Here is a 24,859-nt window from a genome sequence, read left to right on the forward strand (position 1 = left end):
CCTGGGGAGATGAGGTACTTCCCTCCCATACCTGGGAATTTTTAATTTCAGGCTGGATGACTAATTTCAAGGGATGCTCAGGAAGAGATTCCTGAGCTTAATGGAATATTATACAAGGTCAGTGCTTCCAAAGATGTAGCACCTGGGCCATGGTGTATATGTGGGATGACTTTAAGTGGTACAAGCATTAAAAAGTTTTAATTGGTTTATATTCATTTTTATATGATATACGATGTTGCTATATTATAGCAAATCATATACATTAAGTTAGTACTGTTGCAATAATAAACTTTGGGCTAAAATATGCTTGATAACCTCTAAGGTTTCTTCAAAATTGCAATTCTAGAGTTCTTAATTTAATCTTAATATTACTAAAGTTTCAACTACTAGGGCCGGGCGCGGTGGCTCAAGCCTGTGATCCCAGCACTTTGGGAGGCCAAGGTGGGTGGATCACAAGGTCAAGAGATCGAGACCATCTTGGTCAACAAGGTGAAACCCCGTCTCTACTAAAAATACAAAAAATTAGCTGGGCATGGTGGTGCTTGCCTGTAATCCCAGCTATCAGGAGGCTGAGACAGGAGAATTGCCTGAACCTAGGAGGCAGAGGTTGCGGTGAGCCGAGATCGTGCCATTGCACTCCAGCCTGGGTAACAAGAGTGAAACTCCGTCTCAAAAAAAAAAAAAAAAAAAGAAAGTTTCAACTACTAAACAGACTTTGAAACCCCAGTCCTTTATATTTATTAGAAGCAATTTAAACACAAACCACATTCTAGTACAGCAGAGAATTTGCATATTTGGAGCTTGGTCTCAACTCCCATGAAAACGTAGTTAAAACTGAGAGCCCTAAGCCCTAGGTGGAGACCCATCCTGTAATTATATTCAACTTAGTAATTTGGGGACAATATTAACATTCTAGGGATCTGTTAAACTTTGCTGCAATGCAGGGGAAAAAAGACCTGTATATTTTTTAATGAATTCAGAAAAAAAAATAGTGACCACACAAACATGTTGCTGGTGGCATCCCCCTTATCCAGCAGCATTTGGTGAAAGAGAATAGCGAGGCTGGTCTTCACACTCCCATGCTCCTCTATGAGTACCATAAAACCACTGTCAAAGGTCATCCTATTATATATTTAGAATGTAATACAAACTTCTGCACTGGAAATCAGAGGTGAATATTTATTTAATTCATATATAAATTTTACATAATATTCATGGTGCTATAAATATAGGCACATTTTTTTAGAAGTCCAGATACATCCAAAAATTGCTTCCTCACTGTAGCCTACTCCAATCCCCTCAAGATCGAATATCTGATGTTTGAAAAACAGGGGCCAGAAAGGCCCTGTCCATTAATTTTAAAACTTGCTGACCATCAAGACCACTCTTTCCCGCTTCAATCAAGCAGAGTCAACAAGGGGCACGTGTTTTCAGGATTTTAATTGCACTAGTGGATGAATTAAGTAAATGTCTCTGCCTGGGTAGCTTGTAATAGGTTTATGGTTTTGTTTCTCCTACTTAGTTCAAGTCAGAGAAAGAAAAACCAATACCTATATACCTATCGGCCTTCTTTAAATCCCTATGAGGTAAGCTTAAAAGGACATCACGGCACCAGAGGACTCACTTACCCACATATACTGACAAATAGGCAACTTCCCATAAAGTACAGATTAAAACATCATTCATTTATATTGGTTTTCATTTGGGGACAAACATTGTAAATTTAATAATTCATGGGATTGAGCACAGAGCAAATTGGACAAAAACAAATTCCTCAAAGTGACTCAGTTGATTCATTGACTGTACCCAGACATGATCCAGACTTATGAGTTTGTGTCATACACCCTGGCACACATCAGACAAGATTAAAATCTGCAGTGTAAAGTCATTGGGACTTGAATTCAAAATGAGAAAAAAATGAGTATTGGAAATTGATGCATTAGAGCCTCTCTATTATGATACGTTTTAACTTGGAGGGGAAAAATGATTCATATACACAATTATCTTAGTCAAATTTTCTATTTCTTGCTAGCAATATTTTAATTTACTTCAGAAAATGCATTAATTTTATTTAAATATATTTTCCTAAAATATAAATAAATTAAATTTTTATTAATGTAGAGAATGTAGTTTCCATTGACCCCCACACAGATATTAATCAGTCCAAAACTTAAGTGATAAGGAAATCATATTTGTAATTATGATCATTTTAATTTGTCTATAAATATATAATAGAATCTTGGCAACTTAATTATGAGTAGTTAATTCATACTTCATGTAGAACCGAGCACCTTAGATTACATATTGTTGAATTAAACTATTGTCATTAATATATGTATTTTAATAGGTTATTTACAATCCACAAGTATAATTCTCTTGTATAACAACATTCCAGTGATTCTGAAAATATATAGTGGAAGAGTGCAATATAATTTACAAATGCATCAAAGCTTTTCTCTGGTATTCAAGCTGGGACTTGACTTTTCAGCATTTGAAAATAGAAACAAACAAAAAGTCAATATCTTAAAGCTGTGTTTTCTAAAGCATTAAAAAAACAAACAAACAAACACTAGCTTCACAAGATGCTCTATTAGAAAGAAGTCCTGTAGGTAACTGTGAGGAATGGCTCACCAGATTTCACCATGAAGAATCGAAATGAACTTTAAAGTCTTCAAGGAGGCAATCATGAAATCAGCTTAACATTTTTCATCTCAGTATTTAGTAAAGTTTATTAACAAACCCTTCTCTCCCCCCGACAAAATACCGCTCAGTCAAGCCCCTTGGAACTAGTGTCATATGATATATATTCTTTGGGGAAATGCTGATTTAAAATAAAACCCTGCAACTCCATAAACAAATATATCTGAGTGAATAAAATCATGTTCCTTTAACACGGTTGTACTTTTCGAAGCTCTTTGCATGGGTATTTGTTAACATATGATTCTTTAAAAACACACAGGTCTAGCAATAGATGTCTGTCTGTGTAAACTACAGGAAAAGCATTAGAAATATTTATAGAGATCCTAGAGCTCATTTTCAAGGTTTAAGAAAAATGCCTTCAAAATCAATAGGTGTTATTCTTAGTGAATTTGTTTTGAGAGAGAAACGTGAAAGCATTCACTCAGTAATGTGCTGTATAATGACTGAAAATATTCCTGTAGAAAAATATCAGGTCATTATATTTCCCTGGAATTCTGAAAGAACTGCAGATACTACCGATAGATTTGATTATAGAATTGGGTCTGTATGTAAAACCCAGCATTATCCAGAATTAAATGAGGCAGCTCTATTACTTGCTTGAAAATGCATGCATGTATAGCACAGGCAAAAACAAAGGTCAGTAAGCTGCTCAGTATTTCCATTGAAAACCATGAAATGGGGATAATTAGTTAACTCCAACAACATGAGTTGTTTATATGTATATATATCAGATAACATTCTTTTCTGAAAAATATACCCACAATTCACTCTCTATAAATAAAGCTGTAACTCTTGGTTATAAGACAAGAGACCTTGGTGTGAGTGTAGTCCCGGAATTAATCATCTTCTGTACATACAACTCTTTAGCCAAGCTTATCAATTTAAGCAGTCTACTTTGGCTCAGATTCTACTAGCTTACAGCTCAGATCAGTATCTGATGCTTTATTTAATTCCTGCTCAGTATAGGCTAATGGGAACACTTTGGAATCATTCTAAACCACTGAAAGATAATTCATTATTTAAAAAGTAACAGCTGCTTCATACTAAAATAAAAGGTGGGTCTCTATTTGAAATATTTTTATTTACCTACAAGTGAAAGTCAACTCAGCAAGAATTAGGAAATAAATCACAATTTTAAAAGGGATCATTGTTACTGGGGAGGGGAGCTTGGAGGAGTAGATAAAAATGTCCATTTCTCAACTCTTCGGCCCTTGCGTACCTGGGTGAATCGGTTGGGTGGGAAGTGGGATGACTAGGATCTACACATGCTGTTCTAATGGTCATGTCCTTGGTTGTCCTTATTTCAATGCTATGCTGTGTACTTCCAATCACCTCACCTCTTTAACCTTGTACTGTTCTAGAATGTTTTGTTCTGATATTTCTCATGGTACTTTTGTAGGCTATCCCTTGTAGTTGCTGAAACTGATGGAGGAGTCTGGGACAGTTACATGTGACTCCTGAGAGCTAAAGCTGACTGTAGCACGCTACATCTGGTGCGCCGCTCACGACAGATGGTGTCTGACGTCACGTTCTCTGGTGGCACTGCAGCCCTTCTTTTCTCAAAGGCAGTTCGCCCCTGTCTTCAGGCCACCAAGCCCAGTCTTGTAATCTTAGCTGACAGGAAGGAATGAATGATGAAAACAATTGGCTTGGGGCAGGAATGAAGGTCCAGTTGCTGAAATTTAAAAAGAAGAGAGCGGGAGAGATTTTAAATTAATGCTTGATGTAGATTGAGTGATTTGCACATCAAACGAATCCATATGCACTTCCTGCTTTTTAAGTGTTAACTGGAGCAATTATGCTCTGAAATCATTGCCCCTCACTGAGATAAAGGCACAACGCTCTGAACTTATTCCTCACATCTCATATATCTTTTTCTCCAAAACAGGTCCTGTGAAATTTAGATATACCAATACCATAAATACCGATGTTGCTCTTCTTGACTGTCTCAGCCATTTATTTTCAGTATCACAATAGTGATATTTATTCATGTTGGATTTGATACAGTCTGAAGCGGTACTAAATTTCACATCTGAAGATCAGGTTTGAATCCTGCTTCCGATGCTTTTTAGGCATACAATCTTGGATAAGTCTCCTAAAATTCTCCTCAGCCCTACTAACTCACAGAGTCATTAGAGTATTCAAGGAGCTACTATGTGTGAAACTCCCTCGTAAACTGTAAAACACAGAACCCATGCTAAGCAGCTGTGCTGCCAGCCTCCTCTACGCTTGAACTGTTTAAGCGTGCATGTCACGTCTCTGTGAAGGCACCATCTGAATCTTATGCTTTTTGGTGTATTCCTTGAGAATCTGGCGTATGCAAGACATACAGTCTCGGTAAGAGTTCTTCAGAAGTCGAATTTTATCACCTGACCTAATATAGGGAAACTGTTGTTCTCAATATTCTTCAGCTGTCCCCAGTTTTGTTCTGGTGATGACCTTATTGTAGAATCAGAACAATCTGAGCATATCACGCCTATCAAATTTAAGGTTGTACTCATTATGAGCCAGGCACTGTGCTAAATATCTTCTACCCACTATCTTAATTAATTCTCTCTCCCAGTATCCGTATGAGGAAGGTATTGTTATTATCTCCATTTTTTTTTAAATGGGGTAACTAAGATTCAGGGAAGTTATGAAACTTTTTGAAATCTAGATCTTACAGTAAGTAGAAAGCCTGGACTCAAATGCAAGTTTGTCTAAGGCCAGAGCCAGGGCTTAGCCACAACATTCTATGTCACTAACATGGAATGCAACTTTTGAAAGGAACATTAAAGATTAGCTACTTCAATCCCCGTATTTTATGGATGGGGAGACTGAGATAGAAAGAAATGAAAGGACTTTCCCAAGAGAGTTGGTGAGTTTGTCGCAGACTCAGAAACAGAGCCCAGGTCTTGACCCTCAGTTTATTGCATTTCCTACAGTTCCTAATCTCCTGTCTCTTCCCCTCCACACTGGAAAGGTCTGTGGCCCATCTCCTGGGATTGCTTAAACTGACATAGGGGGTAGAGGGGAAGGAGGCTGTGTCTGAATTTGAGCTCATCAACTAAATGTACTGGCAGTAAAAATCAGTCCTTCCTAAATCTTCCAAGTCAGGCTGTAATTACAGGCAGAAAGGCCGAAATCTAGACATAAGTGATTTTCCTCGTGGGCAAAAACAGCCTTGAATTTTTAAGCCAAGGATAAAGCAGGAGACTGATTCTTGTTCTTTTCCACTTTGCTAGAGAGTAGTCACCTTTAGGAAAAAGTACACAATGGGTGATTGATAGAGCAGCAACTGAATTAGAAATATTCTTAGTCAAACGGACTTTTAAGTCACAACTTTATTTCCAAGCGGGTGCCTCACGCTGAACCTACTGACTGAAACTTACAAACATTCAATAAAAAATTCTGTGGATCCATTTTAAAAGTCAGAAAAATTCTTGGCTAGAAATAATTATCAGAAAGTGAATGTTAGCAAACCAAGTGTCAGCCACAGGGAATGGCCTTCATTGTGACTGCGTGGGGCACTCATGGCAAGAAATCTGGCACTGTTTTGGTAACCAGTGGCTAGGGAGGATCTAAACAGAGACTAGTCATTATGACATCAAAGTCCTCTTTGAAGTTCTACATTTGACAGCTTAAATGAGATGCTATGTTCTCCTGAAATGCCAAGGATGACACTTGCTAGAGAACGTAAGAGTGTGCAATTCTCACCCTTCTGTGCAAATGAAGTCATACACTTTTTCACTATGGCAGGCAGAAACCATTTCAGGACATTTTGAATTTAAACACATGGACTCACTTGCATTGAGATGAAAAGTATGTTACTTTAACTGATACATTTGCTAATCTTGTTGCATATTGTTTGACATCAGCTCCCTGCTCCTGTGCCTTTGTCCCGCCCTCTCTCCACTCCAGTTGAGTTGATCAGTTTCTTTTCATTTTCCGGTTGGCTTCTTGCTCTGCCCCTCATCTGGCCCCTCCTGTCTCTTTGCTCTATGTCCTCTCCTCAGAGACTTCCCTGACGGTAGGGACCATGTATTTTACTTTTCTGCATCCCTAGCATCTCTTACAATGCCAAGGTTACATGAGATGCTTGATACTTTTTAAAAATGCAGAAACATTTTTTAAGCTGGTGAGACCCTATTTGATAAGAATTTAATCAAACTTTGTAAAGGATTCTTTCCTTTTTTTTGAGACGGAGTTTCGCTCTTGTTACCCAGGCTGGAGTGCAATGGCACGATCTCGGCTCACCGCAACCTCCGCCTTCTGGGTTCAGGCAATTCTCCTGCCTCAGCCTCCTGAGTAGCTGGGATTACAGGCACGCGCCACCATGCCCAGCTAATTTTTTGTATTTTTAATGGAGACGGGGTTTCACCATGTTGACCAGGATGGTCTCGATCTCTTGACCTCGTGATCCACCCGCCTTGGCCTCCCAAAGTGCTGGGATTACAGGCTTGAGCCACTGCACCCGGCCCGGATTCTTTCCTTTTGACTCAATTATTTATGTAGTCTTCTACTGGAAGATGAGACTGAAGAAAAGAACTTTGAAATAATTGAACCTAACCACTGTTTTTCAAGGATCAAATAAAACATGGGCTTGCAAGCACTTTGTCAGCAGTCAAATGCCGAATAAGAATAAGGCAGCATTATGTTGCAAAATGAAATATTAATATATGAAATCACATTGTCTAAAGAAAAGTACACTTACAATCTCTCCATCTTTGCCTCCAAAATCTAAATACAGCATCCTGATTCCATCATCCGAAGACATTTTGAGCTTTTCATAAGGAGACTGTATGATTGTCTTGGGAAACGCACCCTCCTGTGGTTCAGTGGAAATAGTAAATCCATTCTCATAATGTATGGTCAAACGGCACTCCTGGTTTTTGTAGGTGCAAGCTGAGAGAGAAAGAGAGAAAAAGAGACAGGTATGAACCATGGCGATCAATCCATTTTCCCACTCACTTCATGCCTCCTCAGTCCCAGCGATCAGCCACAAGTTTCTTACTATAATAAAAACATAGTCATTGTTCATGAAAATATTCTCCTTGGATTTATTCTGGTGTTGGAATTTTAAAAGCCCCATAGCCGGGGACGGTGGCTCATGCCTGTAATCCCAGCACTTTGGGAGGCCGAGGTGGGCGGATCACGAGGTCAAGAGATCGAGACCATCCTGGCCAACATGGTGAAACCCTGTCTCTACTAAAAATACAAAAATTAGCTGGGCGTGGTGGCAAGCGCCTATAGTTCCAGCTACTCGGGAGGCTGAGGCTGGAGAATTTCTTGAACCCAGGAGGCGGACGTTGCAGTGAGCTGAGATCGCACCACTGCACTCCAGCCTGGCACCTGGCAACAGAGCAAGACTCTGTCTCAAAAATAATAATAATAAATAAAAATAAATAAAAAAGAAGCCCCATAGAACTAAGGAAAATAAATGGAAAGAAATTCTTTTTGCTGGGATCTACTGAATGTTATCTGGGTTCTTGTCCTTATCTAGTCATCTGACAACACACAGGTATGTAGGTGTACTGGCCTTCCAACAGCCCTATGGGCCTTGCCTCAAGCCAGAAAAAAGCCAGAATGTTGACTTAAATAACTAATGCCAGCAGGGCGCGCTGGCTCACACCTGCAATCCCAGCTTTGGGAGGCCAAGGTGGGCGGATCACTTGAGGTCAGAAGTTCAAGACCAGCCTGGCCAATATGGTGCAACCCCATCAGATTTGTATTTGCTAAAATATTAAACGCTAAAACCCCAACCAATTTGTATTTGCTAAAAATACAAATATTAGCCAGATGTGGTGATGTGCACCTATAGTCCCAGCTACTATGGAGGCTGAGACGGGAGAATGGCTTGAACTTGGGAGGCAGAGGTTGCAGTGAGTAGAGATTGCTCTACTGTACTCCAGCCTGGGCATCAGAGCTAGACTCTATCCAAAAGAAAAATTTTTTTTAATATAAATAAATAAAGCCACCTTTGAATCACCATCCTCCTCCTCATCACACACACACACACACACACACACACACATACACATCTACCACATGGTGAAAGAAGACAGCATACACCCATAACATTATCTAAGTTAACAGATGTAAACACGTAAGTCAGGAATGAGTGATTTAAAAAAAAAATCTAATTTTTAAAAGTCTAACAAATCTCTTTCTAGAGATTGAGAGGGGTGTTCTTTTAATTTCCCTGATGATCTTGGATCCTGGAAAAGCTGCTGTTGCTAACAGACCTAAAATGTGGCATCTTCCATGAAGAGCACTCCTGGTGTGGCATCCAGGAATCTCAGTGGTGGTAAGCACATGGTGCCCTCTGATCCAAAGAAACAAACCAAAAACCTCTTGAGCAGGTATGGTGCCAGCTTTTATCTGGGATTCTATGTTTAGGAAAAAGGGTCCTGCTCTTTAAGCTTATGAGCTGGGCATGGGGACTGGCACAGCATCCTAATTCCTATTTAGGAAGACTTGTGAATGTTTAAAACTCTTGATCAAAGGTTCTGGAAAAGGTTATTACGGATCAGATTGGATTTTTTGCTTCACAAAACACCACATTTAACAGACTCCGACGAGTCCATTGGCTCAGGTTTTGATCTACATCTAAAAGATCTGTAGGGAAACCAGGACACTCCCTGCTGGGGGTGGGGCTTGACAGTGTAAGAGCAAGGGCTTTATTGATTGAGAACTTGCTGTATGTTATCCATCATTTGCTCCACTCAGCTTTATTAATCACACACTTCTGAAGCCGGAACACAGCCTGATATTAAAGGTGGAAAATGGAAAGCTCAGAGAGGTGAACACGTCACCACCCAGGTTGTTAGGCTTTCAAAATTCGAGTTCTTTCCACTCTGTCCTGTGACCCTTCTCGTGCTCTGGCACTCAGGACAAGGAGGGATATAGGGAGGGAGCTGGGCACAGAGTCATTTAGCTTTCCTACCTCATGAATGGTGACAGTAGGCGGGGCGGTATCCAAAGTTTGGAGGAAGAAATAAGGATCTCTATCGTCCACAGAATGTGGTGGCTTTTAATCGAAGCTCTGATGAAAACATATGGCCCTTCTCCTGACGGACTTGCAGGCATCTTTCAAGTTGTAACTAGGGCTGATCTATTCCTTTAACAGGTCTAGATCATCCCTGTTTAACACCTTCTGTGCAGAGTCCCCAAACCCTGCCCTCTGCCAGCTTTCCCATTCAAGGATATCCAAGGACAGTGGCATAGAGATCATGCTGATGGCACTGGCTCCCTGTCTTGATCCCTCCTTTTTTTTTTTTTTTTTTTTTGAGATGAGGTCTACGCTATGTTGCCCAGGTCAGTCTCAAACTCTGGGCTCAAAGGATCCTCCCGCTTCAGCCTCCTGAGTAGCCGGGGTTACAGGCGTGTGTCCCATGACTGACGCCGTTTTGATACTCTTCATGTTTACCACCCGCAGACTACGCGGGTGAGTGGGATATAAACATGGTGTTCTTTTCCCCAATGTTTAAACAAATGGTAAAACGATACCATCGGATATTCTGAATTAACTGATTGTGATTACTTTTAATTCTAGTTGACTTCAAATGGTATTTATGGACTATTTGACCTGATAAACTTCACTTGACCTCAAATGGTATTTGGGGTATTTGCCACCCTACGTAGAATGGAATCAGTTATCTGAAGATGGTCTCAGTCTATACAGGATAAATCGAACACATTATCAAGTTAATTGAAGCTCTGATTAAAACACAGCCCCCTTTCCCCAACTCTCTGCAGGCATCTTTCGAAATATAACTGGATTACACTTTGGTCATTTCCACACTTTCTTCTCCAGCACCCAGCTAGCTCACTTCACAGAATTATTAGCTTTTCCCCATTGATTTGTCTATCAATAGCCTCAGTGTTTTCGTGTCAAAGCAGAGCTCAGCTTATTAGAGAAAGATTTTACAAAATGTGTAGGATGTAAACTAAGCCAAATTCCCTTGGGCATCCTCATTCGTTCCTACAACAATCCCCAAATGATGGTTGCAGCAGGTCTGAGCTTCTCTGGTATTACACATATAACTCTATCAAACTTAGTATTCACGTGCTCAAGCTTCTTCCAACTCTCAAGTTCAAAACTTTTTTTTTTTTTTTGCCATACAGAGTAGGCATCAAAAACAAAAGCTTCCAAGATACTCCTACAAGGTTTCAACAAAGATCAGAAACATCTGAGGACTAATTAGTTTCAACATAATTATAAAAAGGCACTGATTATCTCGGATATGTTGCAAAGGAAGTTCTGCAAAACACCTAATTTTTCATGTTTGCATAAACAGAGGAAATGCGGAAAAACCCTACTACATGTAAACACGTGCCACATCTTTCAGAATACTCCTGGGTGGGACCGGATGCAGTGGCTCACGCCTGTAATCCTGGCGCTTTGGGAGGACGAGGTGGGTGAATCACCTGAGGTCAGGAGTTTGAGACCAGTCTGACCAACATGGTGAAATTCCATCTCTACTAAAAATATAAATACCGCCGAGCGTGGTGGCGGGCACCTGTAATCCCAGCAACTTGCGAGGCTGAGGCAGGAGAATCGCTTGAACTTGGGAGGCGGAGGTTGCAGTGAGCTGAGATCGTGCCATTGCACTCCAGCCTGAGCAACAAGAGGGAAACTCTGTCTCAAAGAAGAAAAAAAAGAATACTCCTGGTTGACCAAGAAGTTGCACCCTGGCATTGTACAAAGAGTTGTGCAAAGAGTGCTCTATGGGCCAGCAGCATCAGAACCACCTGAAATCTTGTTAAATGCAATTCTCAGGCTGCGCCCTAGAACTGCTGACTCTGAATCTCTGGGGATGGGATTGGGCGTTAGCAAATTGAAGCTTTTGAAAATGAAACTAAAATTAAAATTGTCATTGTGTTCAGTGCCGCTAAAGCTTGGAAGCATGGTTCTTAAGAGGTCTTGTGGGAAATCCTGTTCCTCTAAGCTACTGAACACTTAAAATGTGGCTAGTGCAACTGAGGAACTGATTATATTTTAATTGTTTTAAATTGCCACCTTTGATTAAGGCTAGCACATTGGATAGCACAGGTCTAGAGATAAGAACAACTAATAATCGTACTTATTGATGATGACCATGGCGTAGGTACTAGGTACTATTATTCCTATTAACCTATGAGGTACTATTACTTTCTCCTTTTTATAGATGAAAAAACTAAGACATTCAGTAAGTGATTATGACAGACATAGAACTGGAATTTGAATCCAGGCCTATCTGACTTTAAAACCCCTACTTGTGACTATAACCTTGTGCTGCTTCCTCAGAGACAGAGGGAAATGAAAGACTAGGCAGGAAAGAATAACAGAAAAGGGGAAACAGCAAATATTACACGAAACTCAAAGACAGATTTACTGGAAGACTGTGGAGGGCACTAGCCACTGACACCTAATGCCCTTTGATGAATGGGAGACCTGGAAGAGGCTGGCCTTCAATCTCAGAACCAGAAACAATTTGTCTTAGATTTCAGGATCAAGAACAACAACATCATAGACACGGTTAATTGTATAGGTTGCTGACAGATGAAAAACCCTGGGTTAATTATGAAGTACAACTTAGCAAATGTACAGGATTGAATGGCATGTGTTTCGTTAGTAACGTTACCTTAAATTCGATATTACTTTTCCAGACTCCTTTTTTTTAGATGGAGTCTCACTCTTGTCACCCAGGCTGGAGTACAGTGGCACACTCTCAGCTCACTGCAACCTTGGCCTCCTGGGTTCAAGAGATTCTCTTGCCTCAGCCTTCTGAGGCAGGGGAGGAGATTACAGGCGCACGCCACCGTGCTTGGCTTATGTTTTTTTTTTTTTTTGAGACTGAGTCTCATTCTGTCTGCCAGGCCAGAGTGCGGTGGCGCAATCTCCACTCAATGCAACCTCTGCTCTGGGGTTCAAGCAATTCTTCTGCCCCAGCCTCCAAGTAGCTGGGACTGCAGGCATACGCCATATGCCCAGCTAATTTTTGTATTTTTAGTAGAGTCGGGGTTTCATCATATTGGCCAGGCTGGTCTCGAACTCCTGACCTTGTGATTTGCCTTCCTCGCTTCCCAAAGGATTGGGATTACAGGTGTGAGCCACCATGCCTGGCCATTTTTGTATTTTTAATAGAGATGGGGTTTCACTTGTTGGCCAGACTGGTCTCGAACTCCTGACCTCAGATGATTCACCCGCCTCAGCCTCCCAAAGTGCTGGGATTACAGGCATGAGCCACCACACCTGGCCTCCAGTCCCTTATTTAACCTTCGCCAATTAAGAAATTTAAATTATCTATATATCTATATACCTATACAGTATATGTAAGTTTTGATGTCTGTCATTCTGTCTCTCTGTATGTTTTGGAGAGTGGTATGAAAGTTATTGATCACAACAGCCTGAGCACAACTGATTTTTGTGGCATCACTGGCATAACCGTGGAAAGTTCCCTGTCTCTGTAGAGACTATAGTGGACAAAGAGTGGACTTCAGAGTGACATAGCCTAGAATTGAAGTCAGATCTGTCATTTATTAGTTGTGTCATCTCGTGCATGCTATTTAACCTTTCTTGAGAATTTGCTTCCTGATTTGTCAGGCTGACAAGGGAAATGGAAGGACTGACTGAGACAGGCAAAGTATTGTGACCCAGGACACACACATGGGTGCACACATGCACAGTTGAATCAAAAGTTCTTCAAAACAATAAAACAATATTTACACGAATTTTTCTATTCTACTTTATTTCATTTTTAAAATGTTGGATTTGCCTGGATCAATTAACTGATTTTAGGACCCATAAAAAGTTTGTTTTTCAGGCTGGGCACGGTGGCTCATGCCTGTAATCCCAGCACTTTGGGAGGCCAAGGCAGGTAGATCACTTGAGGTCAGGAGTTCGAAACCAACCTGGCCAACATGGTGAAACCCTGTGTCTACTAAAACATACAAAAATTAGCCGGGGGTGGTGGCACATGCCTGTAATCCTAGCTACTTGGGAGGCTGAGGCAGGAGAATTGCTTGAACCTAGGAGGTGGCTGTCGCAGTGAGCTGATATCACGCCATTGTACTCAGCCCAGGTGACAAGAGCAAAACTCCGTCTCAAAAAAAAAAAAAAAAAAAAGGTTTGTTTTTCAAGGTATGAAACTTCAGAGACATTAAATGCTTGGCAGGTAGCAGGTCCTTAATACATACTACACTATAGAAGCATTCTTCCTTCTACACACCTCCCATTTCTACCACTGTCTTGCCCTTTCCAAGAGCTCTGTGTGAATGTGGCCTGTGCTCACTCGGCACTTCCATCCTGCCTCTGCCTCTTCGTTCACACCAGGGCAGGGGGTGCTGGTCATTCTTCCCAGAACTGTCCCTTTGTTCTGCTTATCCCCACCTCAGTGCCTTTGGCTCCTGCTCTTTTTAACTGCGTGGGTCTCCAGTTGATATGGTTTGGATCTTTTGTCCCCTTCAAATCTCATGTTGAAATGTAATCCCCATTACAGAGGTGGGGCTTGGTGGAAGGTGTTTGGGTCTTAGGGAGGATCCTTCAAGAATGGCTTGGTGCCCTCCTCCTTCAGTAATGAGTAAGCTCTTGCTTTGAATTCAGGAGAGACCTGGTTGTTTAAAACAGCGCGACACTTCCCTCTCCTCTCTCTCTCTTTCTCCCCTCTTCTATTGCCATGTGATACGCCAGTCCCATTTGCCTTCCATCATGATTGGAAGCTTCCTGAGGCCCACACCGGAAGCAGATGCCAGACCACGCTTCTTGTACAGTCTGCAGAACAGGGAGCCAAAGTAAACTTTTCTTTATAAAATTACCTAGCTCAGGCATGTCTTTAGAGCAGTGCAAATAGACTCACACACCTGTCTTCTTCAATTCTATTAACTGCTTAATATATTTCCACTAATTTTATGCTGTGATAGATTACTCAGAATCAGTTTCTGTTGTTTGTAGCCAAGAATCCTACTCATTCATGCCTCAAAGTTCATTCCTCCAGGAAGCCATCCGGGGGTTACACAGGTAGGAAAACTGTAACTGAATATTCAACTTACCAACTTTTCTTGAATGAAGATAGGATAAGTCTTTTTATAATCAAAGCCTTAGGTTACATTTTAGTAGTGTATAGCCCTCCTCAATTTAGAAGAATTTAAATTTGCTTCTGGAATTTTAACCATCCCCAGAGGCCAGTGATGAAAACTACGTTGAGGCCTGGGTGGAGCACGGGGTTCGTCTTCCTGTAACAGCATGTCCTTGGTGGTCCACGGCAGTACTCACCGGTGCTGATTTCGGCAATGAGTTCAGCAGAATTGTGGCAACCCTGTACTATGCTCCTTGTCCAGTGGGAGAGGTCCCTGCTGGTCTCCGCTCTGAAGAGATGTGTTTCTATCCCTTGCCTGGTACCAGTTCGCGTTGCAAAGGACAGATCCACACCAGCCTGGGGTGATCCCTTCCCTGGACCTGAATGGACCAGCCTGGAGAGAGAAGGAATGAGAGAGAAAGAGAGATCACCAAAATGGAGACTAGTTCATTCACCTGGTATATTACCTTGTGTAAGACCCAAATTGGTGATTTGCTCTCATTTTTCTGGTCTGGGATCAAAGCGCTCCGCTATACCCGGCTGTTCTGCCATCTCCTCTCCAAGGGTAGCATGAGGTTAAGACAGCACCCACGAGCTGGGCATCTGGGCAAATATGCAAGGGAGTTCAATAAGATGACTTTAATTTGTGCAAATTCAACTATAAGAAAAGAAAAATAAATAAATAAAGGTGAGGGAGAAAAGAATTTAAATACTGTATAAAATTCTCTCCAGCCTTCCTTTCCTGAGCATCACTATGTTCCAGCACAAACATGAAATGAGACTGAGAATCTATTACTTCCTGGGTTAGACTTCATTACTCTGTGTCTCTTGTAGTTTGGAGCATCTGACTGCATTGAATGTTCTTCTAGGTGTGCACGTTTTCATGCGTGTAGCCCTTACATGCAAACAAGCAAGCTGGAACTCAATTGAAGCAAAAGCCAGGGGTGTATCTGATAAAGCTCAAGGAAGAACTGGCAATGCTGACTTCGTAGGAAGCGGTATGGAAGGGCACCTTAGGAGAGATTTTTCAAGAGAGATTTTGACCACACAAGATTTTCACACTGACGTTTGAACTTACACTCAGCATAAAATGTGACTTTCACAGTAAATATTTTCTGAAAGGCCAGACTTGAAAGAGGAAGAATCAAAGTGATCTGAGAGCCACCTTCTGAGCAGGCGCTAGGTCCTCCTTCTCAGCTATTGCTTTTAAACACTGGGATCTTCCATGGTTTCTTCTACTCAATATCTCAATCTCATTTTGGGAGAGACTTTTATATTCATCATTTGCAGGGTAGCATAAGTCTAATTTAGTAAATGTGACTTCTCTCTAGGGTATTTTCATTTTCAGTCTTATCTTTTAATACAGAAAGCAACGCAACACTTTACAGTTTGATAGAGAAATACCAGGTGTCTAACCACATGGTGGATGGCAGAGGTATTTTCTTAGGCAAAAGGCTTGTTGCCCCTAGATTAAAATTGCACAAAGGAATTCCTAAAGCTTATATTTTCTTATAAACCTAAATACTGCAGGAACAGAATTATCTGGAATAAAGCATATTATTGCCTGTTGAATTTCTGGCAACAAGCTTGTTGTATAACTTGGAAGAGCTTTCTTTTACTTAGAAAGTTAAAATTAGGCAGGACAGGTGGGTTGCAATGCCAACTTGAAGAAAAAAGGTAGTTGAAAAGCCTTTAGGTTGGAAGATTCATTGAAAATATGGAAGGCCAGGAGCAGTGGTTCATGCCTGTAATCCCAGCACTTTGGGAGGTCGAGGCAGGCAGATCACCTGAGGTCAGGAGCTCAAGACCAGCCTGGCCAACATAGTGAAACCCTGTCTCTACTAAAAATACAAAAATTAGCCAGGCATGGTGGCACACGCCTGTAGTCCCAGCTACTCGGGAGGCTGAGGCAGGAGAATGGCTTGAATCCGGGAGGGGGAGGTTGCAGTGAGTCAAGATTGTTAGATTGTGCCACTGCACTCCAGCCTGCGTAACAGTGCAAGACTCCGTCTTAAAAAAAAAAAAAAAAAAAAAGGAAAATTCATTCAGGAGGGAGGAGGGCATTTTGTAATAAGTGAGCCAGAGTCACTGAGAAGCTGCAGGAGGATTTAAATGCAAGGGAGCCTAAAGAAAACAGAAGGCGGCCGGGCACGGTGGCTCACGCCTATAATCCCAGCACTTTGGGAGGCCAAGGGGAGTGGATCACGAGATCAAGAGATCGAGACCATCCTGGTCAACATGGTGAAACCCCGTCTCTACTAAAATACAAAAATTAGCTGGGCCTGGTGGCACATGCCTGTAGTCCCAGCTACTCGGGAGGCTGAGGCAAGAGAATCGCTTGAACCCAGGAGGCGGAGGTTGTGGTGAGCTGAGATCGCACCACTGCACTCTAGCCCAAGTAATAAGAGCAAAGCTCCGTCTCAAAAAAAAAAAAAGAAAAAAAGAAAGAAAAGAAAAAGAAAACAGAAGGCATTTCTCTGAAGCCTAGCATAGACTTTAAAGGGATTGAGGGTCACATAAAAATTCACTAAGAAAAGGTATCTACAGGAAACAAGATTGTATATTGCGTTTTCTTATTTGCTCAAAAGTGTATTCCAAATAAGTGTTTTTATGCTTCAAAGTGTTTAAGCTTTAATTGCTTTAAGAAATTAAATAGCTTGCCCTACCTTTTTAAAATGTTAACATCTGTATCAGTTGAGCACAGCTGGCAGGCTGTGTGTTTAACTGAAAAAGGACATAGGTTTGGGACACATACGAAGCTGTATCAGAACCCCATTCTGTCTGACATTTGTTAAACTTCTAAAGAACTTTTAAACTTCTTTAAAAGTAAAGTCGTGTTGTGAAGATTAAATAATCCACACCCTGTACCTAGCACAGAAACAAGGATCTGGTTTGTGCTCAGTAAGTATTATTTCCATTCCTTACCCCTACCCTTAGTTTCCTCGTTTAAAAAATATAATTCCAAAGGCCAGGCACGGTGGCTCACACCTGTAATCCCAGCACTTCGGGAGGTCAAGGTGGGCGAATCACAAGGTCAAGAAATGGAGACCATCTCGACCAACATGGTGAAACCCCGTCTCTACTAAAAATACAAAAATTAGCTGGGCATGGTGGCACATGCCTCCCAGCTACTCAGGAGGTTGAGGCAGGAGAATTGCTTGAACCCGGGAGGCAGAGGTTGCAGTGAGCCAAGATAGCACCACTGAACTCCAGCCTGGCACCTGGCGATGGAATGAGACTCTGTCTCAAAATAATAATAATAATAATAATAATAAATAATAATAATAATACCTACCCCATAGGATTAGGATTAAATATAGTAAAATATACAGAGCACTTCGTTCAGTATTTAGCACATGATAGTCAGCATTCAGTAAAAACTGGTTCCTTTCTTCCTTCCCTGGCCTAACTTGTTCTCATTTTCCATACCCTAAATGTCCATCCAGAGGACATCAACTCTGTCACAGTCCAGAGTGTAGAGGCAGAAGCAAAGTGAGTAAAAGATATACCACTCTCATGGAGGATTCTAGGAGTTTCTGTGAATTTCCTACCAATATTAATTTTTCTCCAGACTATGAAATTGAATAGTCTGGGAAAAAGTAATTTGTTAGAAAATCTGCATTTGGTAGCTCAGGGTACAAGGAATGGAATTACTAAGAGAAAGGAAGGAGGTCTGAGAAAGCCTGGAACCCTGAAAAAGGAGAGCTTGATGGGGAAGTCCAGTGTGTTTGAGAAGTGATGATGAAGAAGGCTTTTATTTATTTATTTATTTAGATGGATTCTTGCTCTGTCACCCAGGCTGGAGTGCAGTGGTGTGATCTTGGCTCACTGCAACCTCCGTCTCCTGGGTTCAAGTAATTCTCCTGTCTCAGCCTCTAAGTAGCTGGGATTACAGGTGAGTGCCACCACGCCCAGCTAATATTTGTATTTTAGTAGAGATGAGTTTCATCATATTCGTCAGGCTGGTCTCGAACTCCTGACCTGAGGTGATCTGCCTGCATCAGCCTCTTAAAGTGCTGGGATTACAGGCATGAGCTGTCTCACCTGGCCAAAGAAAGCTTTTAGGGCAGCAGTGCCAACCTTTTTGGCACCAGGGACTGGTTTCATGGAAGACAATTTTTCCATAAGATAGGGGGAGGAATTGGGGATTGGTGGGAGGTGAAAGGGAGGATCGTTTTGGGGTGATTCAAGCGCGTTACATTTATTGTGCACTTTACTGCTGTTATTATTACATTGCAATATATAATGAAACGATGATACAACTTGGCATAATGTAGAATCAGTGGGAGTGCTGAGCTTGTTTTCCTGCAACTAGATAGGCCCATCTGGGGGTGATGGGAGATAGTGACAGATCACCGGGCATTAGAGTCTCATAAGGAGTGATAGGGTGCACACTCCTTCGAGAGTCTGATGCCGCTGCTGATCTGACAGGAGGCAGAGCTCAGGCGGTAATGTGAGCAATGGGGAGCGCTGTAATACAGACGAAGCTTTGCTTGCTAGCTGCTCACCTCCGGCTGCGCAGTCCAGTTCCCAACAGGCCACATACTACTACAGGTCCACGGCCTGGGGCTTGGGGACTCCTGTTTTAGAGGAAGGACTGTTGGTGTTCTGTGTTATTCATCTCATCATAAAATTCTCATTGAGTAATAAAAAGAGGGAAGAGGAAAATTGGTTTTTCAACTAGCCAAGTGTAAATTCTCTAATATTTATATTAAAGAACCTTGAGTTGTCATCTGAGGAATAGCAGGCATGTTGAATTATGCGTCTTCTTGGTTATGCTGGTATTGGCTTAATGAAATATACAGTAGTGTATGTAAACTCTGAGATAAAGCAAATTGTCTCTTCACTATGTAGTGGATATACTGTAATAAAAATATACTTTTTCTCAGTAAAACTCAAGTGGAATACATCATCTATCTGCTCTGTGCCTATGTGTGTAGTGTCTGTCCTCTGGATGCAGTGTTACACATCTTGAAATTATCTTACAAATACTATGTGTCAATTTGGGAAAATGCATCTATAGTATGGAAAAGTTCTGGAAATGTAATTCAAGGATGTTAAAGAAAAGCTTGAAAACAAATCCATTAAAATGTAGAGCAATTTTATGGCTGATTTTATTTCTTCTTTTCAAAAAAAATCTTAGAATTTTCTCTAAGAGGCCAGCTGTGGTGACTCACCCCTGTAATTTCAGCACTTTGGGAGGCCTAGGCAGGTGGGTCACCTGAGGTTAGGAGTTCAACACCAGCCCGACTAGTATAATGAAACCCCGTCTCTACTAAAAATAAAAAAAAATTAGCCAGGTGTGCTGGCACGTGTCTGTAGTCCCAGCTCCTCGGGAGGCAGAGATTACAGTGAGCTGAGATCGCGCCACTGATCTCCAGCCTGACAACAGAGTAAGACTCCGTCTCAAAAAAAAAAAAAAAAAAAAAAAAAATCGAAGAAACATATACAACAGTTCCTCAAATAATGTCATTCCATTAACATCATTTTATTATAACATTAATGAGAAAAGAAATGGATTCCCACCAGGGCCACTGTTTGTGCGGAATCGGCACATTCTTCCCATGACTGCATAGGTTTTCTCCGGCATCTCCAGTTTCCTCCTGCATCCCAAAGGTGTTCCCATTAGGTGAAATGGTGTGTCTACATAGTCCTGGGGTGACTGTGAATGTGGGTGTGAGGGTGCCCTGTGATGGGTGGTGTCTGTCCAGGGTTGGTTCTCGCTTTGTGCCTTGAGCTGCTGGAACAGGATCCGTCTGGGCACCCTTGACTCTGAACTGGAATAAGTGAGTTGGAAAATAAATGAAATAATGCATAAAAATTTGTCAAATAAAAAATCATGACAGCTACAATAATCATCCAGAGGCACACAGTGAGCACTAGCTGAAAGCGCTCGGTAAGCCTGCCTCATTTGTGATTGGTTTTGACCTGAGTGGTGGGAAGGGGTGCTCCTTATAGTTTTCACTGTGCAAACATTTATTCCTTAATGAAACCAGCACCACTATGACTGAGTCACTGATTCTGTCACTGAGTCACCAAAAATTGGGTAAATAATTATTTTGCTTGTTTTTATTCATCTTTATTAAATTCATGCATAATCACATTTATTTCATTGTTTAATATTAGAAGTGTTTCAGGTCTAACACCAAATGCCCACAGGCTATAGCTATGGAATAGCCCTTCTCAAAATGAAGTTAACTGATCCACATGGGATGAAACCTACACCCATGGCCTCATTAATCCCTTACACTGTCACACTGGCCTCCAGCAAAGGAGATAGCAGAGATGCTGAGGCCTGCCAGCTGAAGTTCTTTTTGGACTCAGGGGTACTCTAAAGGGTCACAGAGAAGCTTCTTGCTTTGTTCAAGTCCTTTCTCCCTTACTTACAAAAGAACACCAAAAATCACTCACTAATTCATTTATTCATTCATTCACTCATTCAGCCAGCCAGTCAGCCAGTCAGTCAATCAATAAAGATTTCTTCATTCACCAACAATATTACAAATATTACTTAACAAATATTTATGGAGCACTGTTATGGACTCAACTGTGTCCTCATAAAATTCATATGTTGAAGCTCAGTATGATAGTGTTTGGAAATAGTGAAGTGGTTACCTTGTCTGGGGTATATCCCCTGGGGTTCACTGTCCCACGCCAGGAAAGTTTAGGAACTCGACATACACCAGGAATTTTGGTGTGGAGGTTTAATAGGTAGAAGAGAAGAGAAAGAGAAACAGCTTCCTCTATAGAGAAAGGGGTCTTGGAGAATAAAGGACTGGATGGCAGCCAATGAGCTGAATTTTAGAGTCCAGTTTGAGAAGGTGGTGTCTGATTTAGGCAGGGCTCACAGATTGGTTCGACCACGTATGACTTTTACACAGTGCCAGGAAGGGCTGGTTGCCCCACCCTAATCTTATGCAAACAGGCTTTCCAGTTGATCGGTGCCATCTCGTCTGCTTCTTGCGGTACACGTGGTTGGCAGAGAAGGGAAGATGGAGTTGCCATCATCTTGAAAATGTCTACTCTGTAGTTCGTGCTGGCATTCCCTGCTACAAGCTCCCAGCCTGCCTATGTCTGCAGCTCAACTTACAGGCTACTCTTTGTTAGAAAATGATTTGGGACTGCTTTTCATTAAAAAGAAAAGCCTTACTGAGGAATTCCATGCCCTTGTTATCTGCCTAAATAATTCCTTCTTAACCTCCGTATCAATAGGACCTACAAGGAAGTAATACAGGTTCAGTGAGGGGGTCCTAAGAGTGGGGCATCAATCCAATGGAACCGTGTTCATATAAGAAGAGGAAGAGAAACCAAAGCTCTCTCTCCCTCCGTGCACTCACAAAGGAAAGTCCATGTGAGGACACAGAATGAGGGCGGCCATCTCCAAGCCAGGAAGACAGTCCTCACTGAGAAGCCAATCCTGACTGCACCTTGAACTTGGACTGTGAGAACTAAATTTCTGTTGTTGAGGCCACCCAGCCTGTGGTATTTCATTATGGTAGCCCTAATAGAGTAATAAGCACCCCCTCTACATAAACTCAAGTCTAGGTACAGTGTGAACAGAACGGGCATGGGTTAAGCCTCAAGGAGACGCAGTTTAAAAGGAGAAATACTCTCTCCATTCCTAATTCCCATGGCCTCTTTAGTCCAAGTTGAGCTCCAGTTTTGGGGAGACTCATTGCTGGATTATGGAAGAGAGTCAGAACAAGCCTCTGGCAGATGACAAGCAAAGAATATGAACCAGGTAGGGTGGATGGATGGGAAATTATTCCTCCTCACTGGAGCAACCTGATCACTATAAAGATCTTCTTCTAGAAAGTGAATTTGAACTTTCAGGAAAAGCAATTCCTTAAAAATGGAGATCGATGATTATGGCACAAAGACAAAGAAGGAATCACACGTTTATCAACATATTTGTTATTGCATTCCTATCAAAGTGTTGGAAATAATAGATTTCACTTATTCTTTATATCATTCCCAATGAATTGCTTCTGATTTTCAACAGTAATAAGTTGGGGATGAAACAGGAATGTGGACATTCACCGCTATACTGCCTTATGAAGACTGAACAGACAGCTGATTGCTGTACAAATCATGGCATTGCAAAGACGAATCAAGGCCATTGGAGAAGTTGGAGAAGATAAAATTAAGATCCTTTCTCTTTTGTTATATGAGTCACCAGGGCAATAGGCGTAGCACCTCCAGAAAGAAAGAGAAAACTAGTGGAATAATACAATGTATAAATGCTCTGTGAAATATTTCTCTTGAGATTAATTGGCATTGGCATATAACCAACTCCCAGCCAATAAATAATATTGGATAGACAGTGTTGGATACTGTTTATCCAATAGCCTGCTCACTGATCATCTCCACTCAGATGGCTCACAGGCATGTCAGACTCCAGGTAAGCTACAGCCATATTGCATAAGGTCTTAAAGATCTTAAGAATCCAATACCCGAGTTCTAAGTTAAATAACACCAGGATCCTCAAAGAGCCATGTCCACTGCAAAGGAGAGGAAGTGTATACTGGAAGTCAAAAGAGTATTCAAAAGAAACAGTCATTTCGATGGGAAATTCAGGGTCTAAATATGGAAAGGTTTCCTAACAATGCCAAAGATAACGTGAGTTTGGAGAAAAGACGATTTTGTGTGAGGAACGGAAAGGAAGAAAGGGTAAGCATAAATGTTTGCACTATCTATGGAAGTGTTCAAGCATGGGTTAGTGATTGACTTCCCGAGGATGTTAGAGAGTATTCTCCCCTCAAAAGCCCATGTTTTCATTAAAGCCATCCCTGGACGTTGGCCAATCTAGGAGATAAAACTATACTTGGAGCAGATGTCCTGCTTCTTGAAAGCCAAGATGAAGTAAGTGTCCTTCCAGCAAGTCTGAGGTTGCCTAAGCTGGCAGCCAACAGGGCTTCTTGGGTGCTCACTCTGTAGCGGTCGTTGCTCATGTATCGATGTTGATAGCTCCTGGGTAAGAAGACGCTGGGAAAACAAATTTCTGTTGACAGCACAGTGATCCACCAGAGCTCAGAACCATTTGCCATCTGATCTCCTCTTTGGTCTCCTTCTGGAGTTAAGTATTCGTCCTCTGGATTCCCACACATCATTATCAATCCATTTACCCTACTGTTGCATAATCAACACCTGATATCCCTTATTAGACCTTGCTCTCTTTCAGGGTAGGAGCCTGGTCTCCTCTCTCTTTAACTCCCTCATATCCAGCACAATGTAGGTGTTCATAAATGTTGGCTGGGTAACTGCATGAATACTTGTTTTTCAAAAAGTTTTTAAGATGTGAATTCAGTTTTGCAAAGGAAAGTGTACACACACATATGCAAACACACAACACAAAAAAATCTTGAAATACTCTGACATTCAGGGCCAGTGAAATGGCCTCCTAACGTGCTTTATATTTGTAGATCATACTTGGAAACACATTACTGAAGCCAGATTCTGGGAACTAAGCGCCCAGTAAATGTCCGCTGGACATTAAGATTTCAAAAATCATCATTTGGACATTTGAAAAGGTAAGGCTAAACTCTGCCTGCCTGGCTTTTTTCCATTCTGCCAGGAACAGCCTTTTGACATTCCTTCCAAGATTCTTCCCAAAGATCTGTCCTGATCTGCAGTCTCAGGGGGACTCTGAAATAGCTATTATTTATATTTCAATTATTTTACATTTGAAGCTATTTGTGTATCCTTAAAAATACGACCATCTGTCTCTTATCTGAGGCAAGAACTAAACTATGGCAACCAAGAAAATGCTGTCTCCCAAGAGGAGATAACTTTCTTACCCAGCTAGAAAAAAATACTGGCACCCTGGGATGGGCTTTCAAGCTGAAATTCACACCCAATTTCTAAATATTATCTGAAACTGCTTGAGAAACCCAAGGACATGCTTTGTTCCTTACAAAACTGGTTAAGTACAAAATTCAGAAACACATTGCCCTGACTGGAAGCAAAGCTATAAATCCCAGAAAGATTTTACATTTCCTATTAGCCAGGAGTGTGAATAACTGAAAAAATAAATAGGACCGTTTAATGTCATCAAAGAGGGGCCACTGAATGAAGCCACAGGTAGGAGCAGATAGAGCAGACATTCAGATAGCTGAATTCAA

General features: G+C 41.4%; 1 protein-coding gene across 2 annotated transcripts in view; it reads right to left on the reverse strand.

Moving 5' to 3' along the window:
- Positions 1-696: 696 nt before the first annotated feature.
- SNTB1 (syntrophin beta 1) overlaps positions 697-24,859 on the reverse strand; it is a 271,655-nt gene continuing 247,492 nt past the window's right edge. Inside the window, exons 5-7 of one of the 2 annotated variants that reach the window (XM_003933146.4) lie at positions 14,936-15,132; positions 7,394-7,584; positions 697-4,375 (exon numbers count right to left, since the gene is read on the reverse strand). In XM_003933146.4, coding sequence (XP_003933195.3) covers positions 4,283-4,375; positions 7,394-7,584; positions 14,936-15,132 — 481 coding nt within the window. In that variant the 3' untranslated portion in view covers positions 697-4,282. The other variant, XM_074387090.1, reaches the window with a different exon arrangement.

Source organism: Saimiri boliviensis, chromosome 15, assembly GCF_048565385.1.
Source record: "Saimiri boliviensis isolate mSaiBol1 chromosome 15, mSaiBol1.pri, whole genome shotgun sequence".
Taxonomy (NCBI): domain Eukaryota; kingdom Metazoa; phylum Chordata; class Mammalia; order Primates; family Cebidae; genus Saimiri; species Saimiri boliviensis.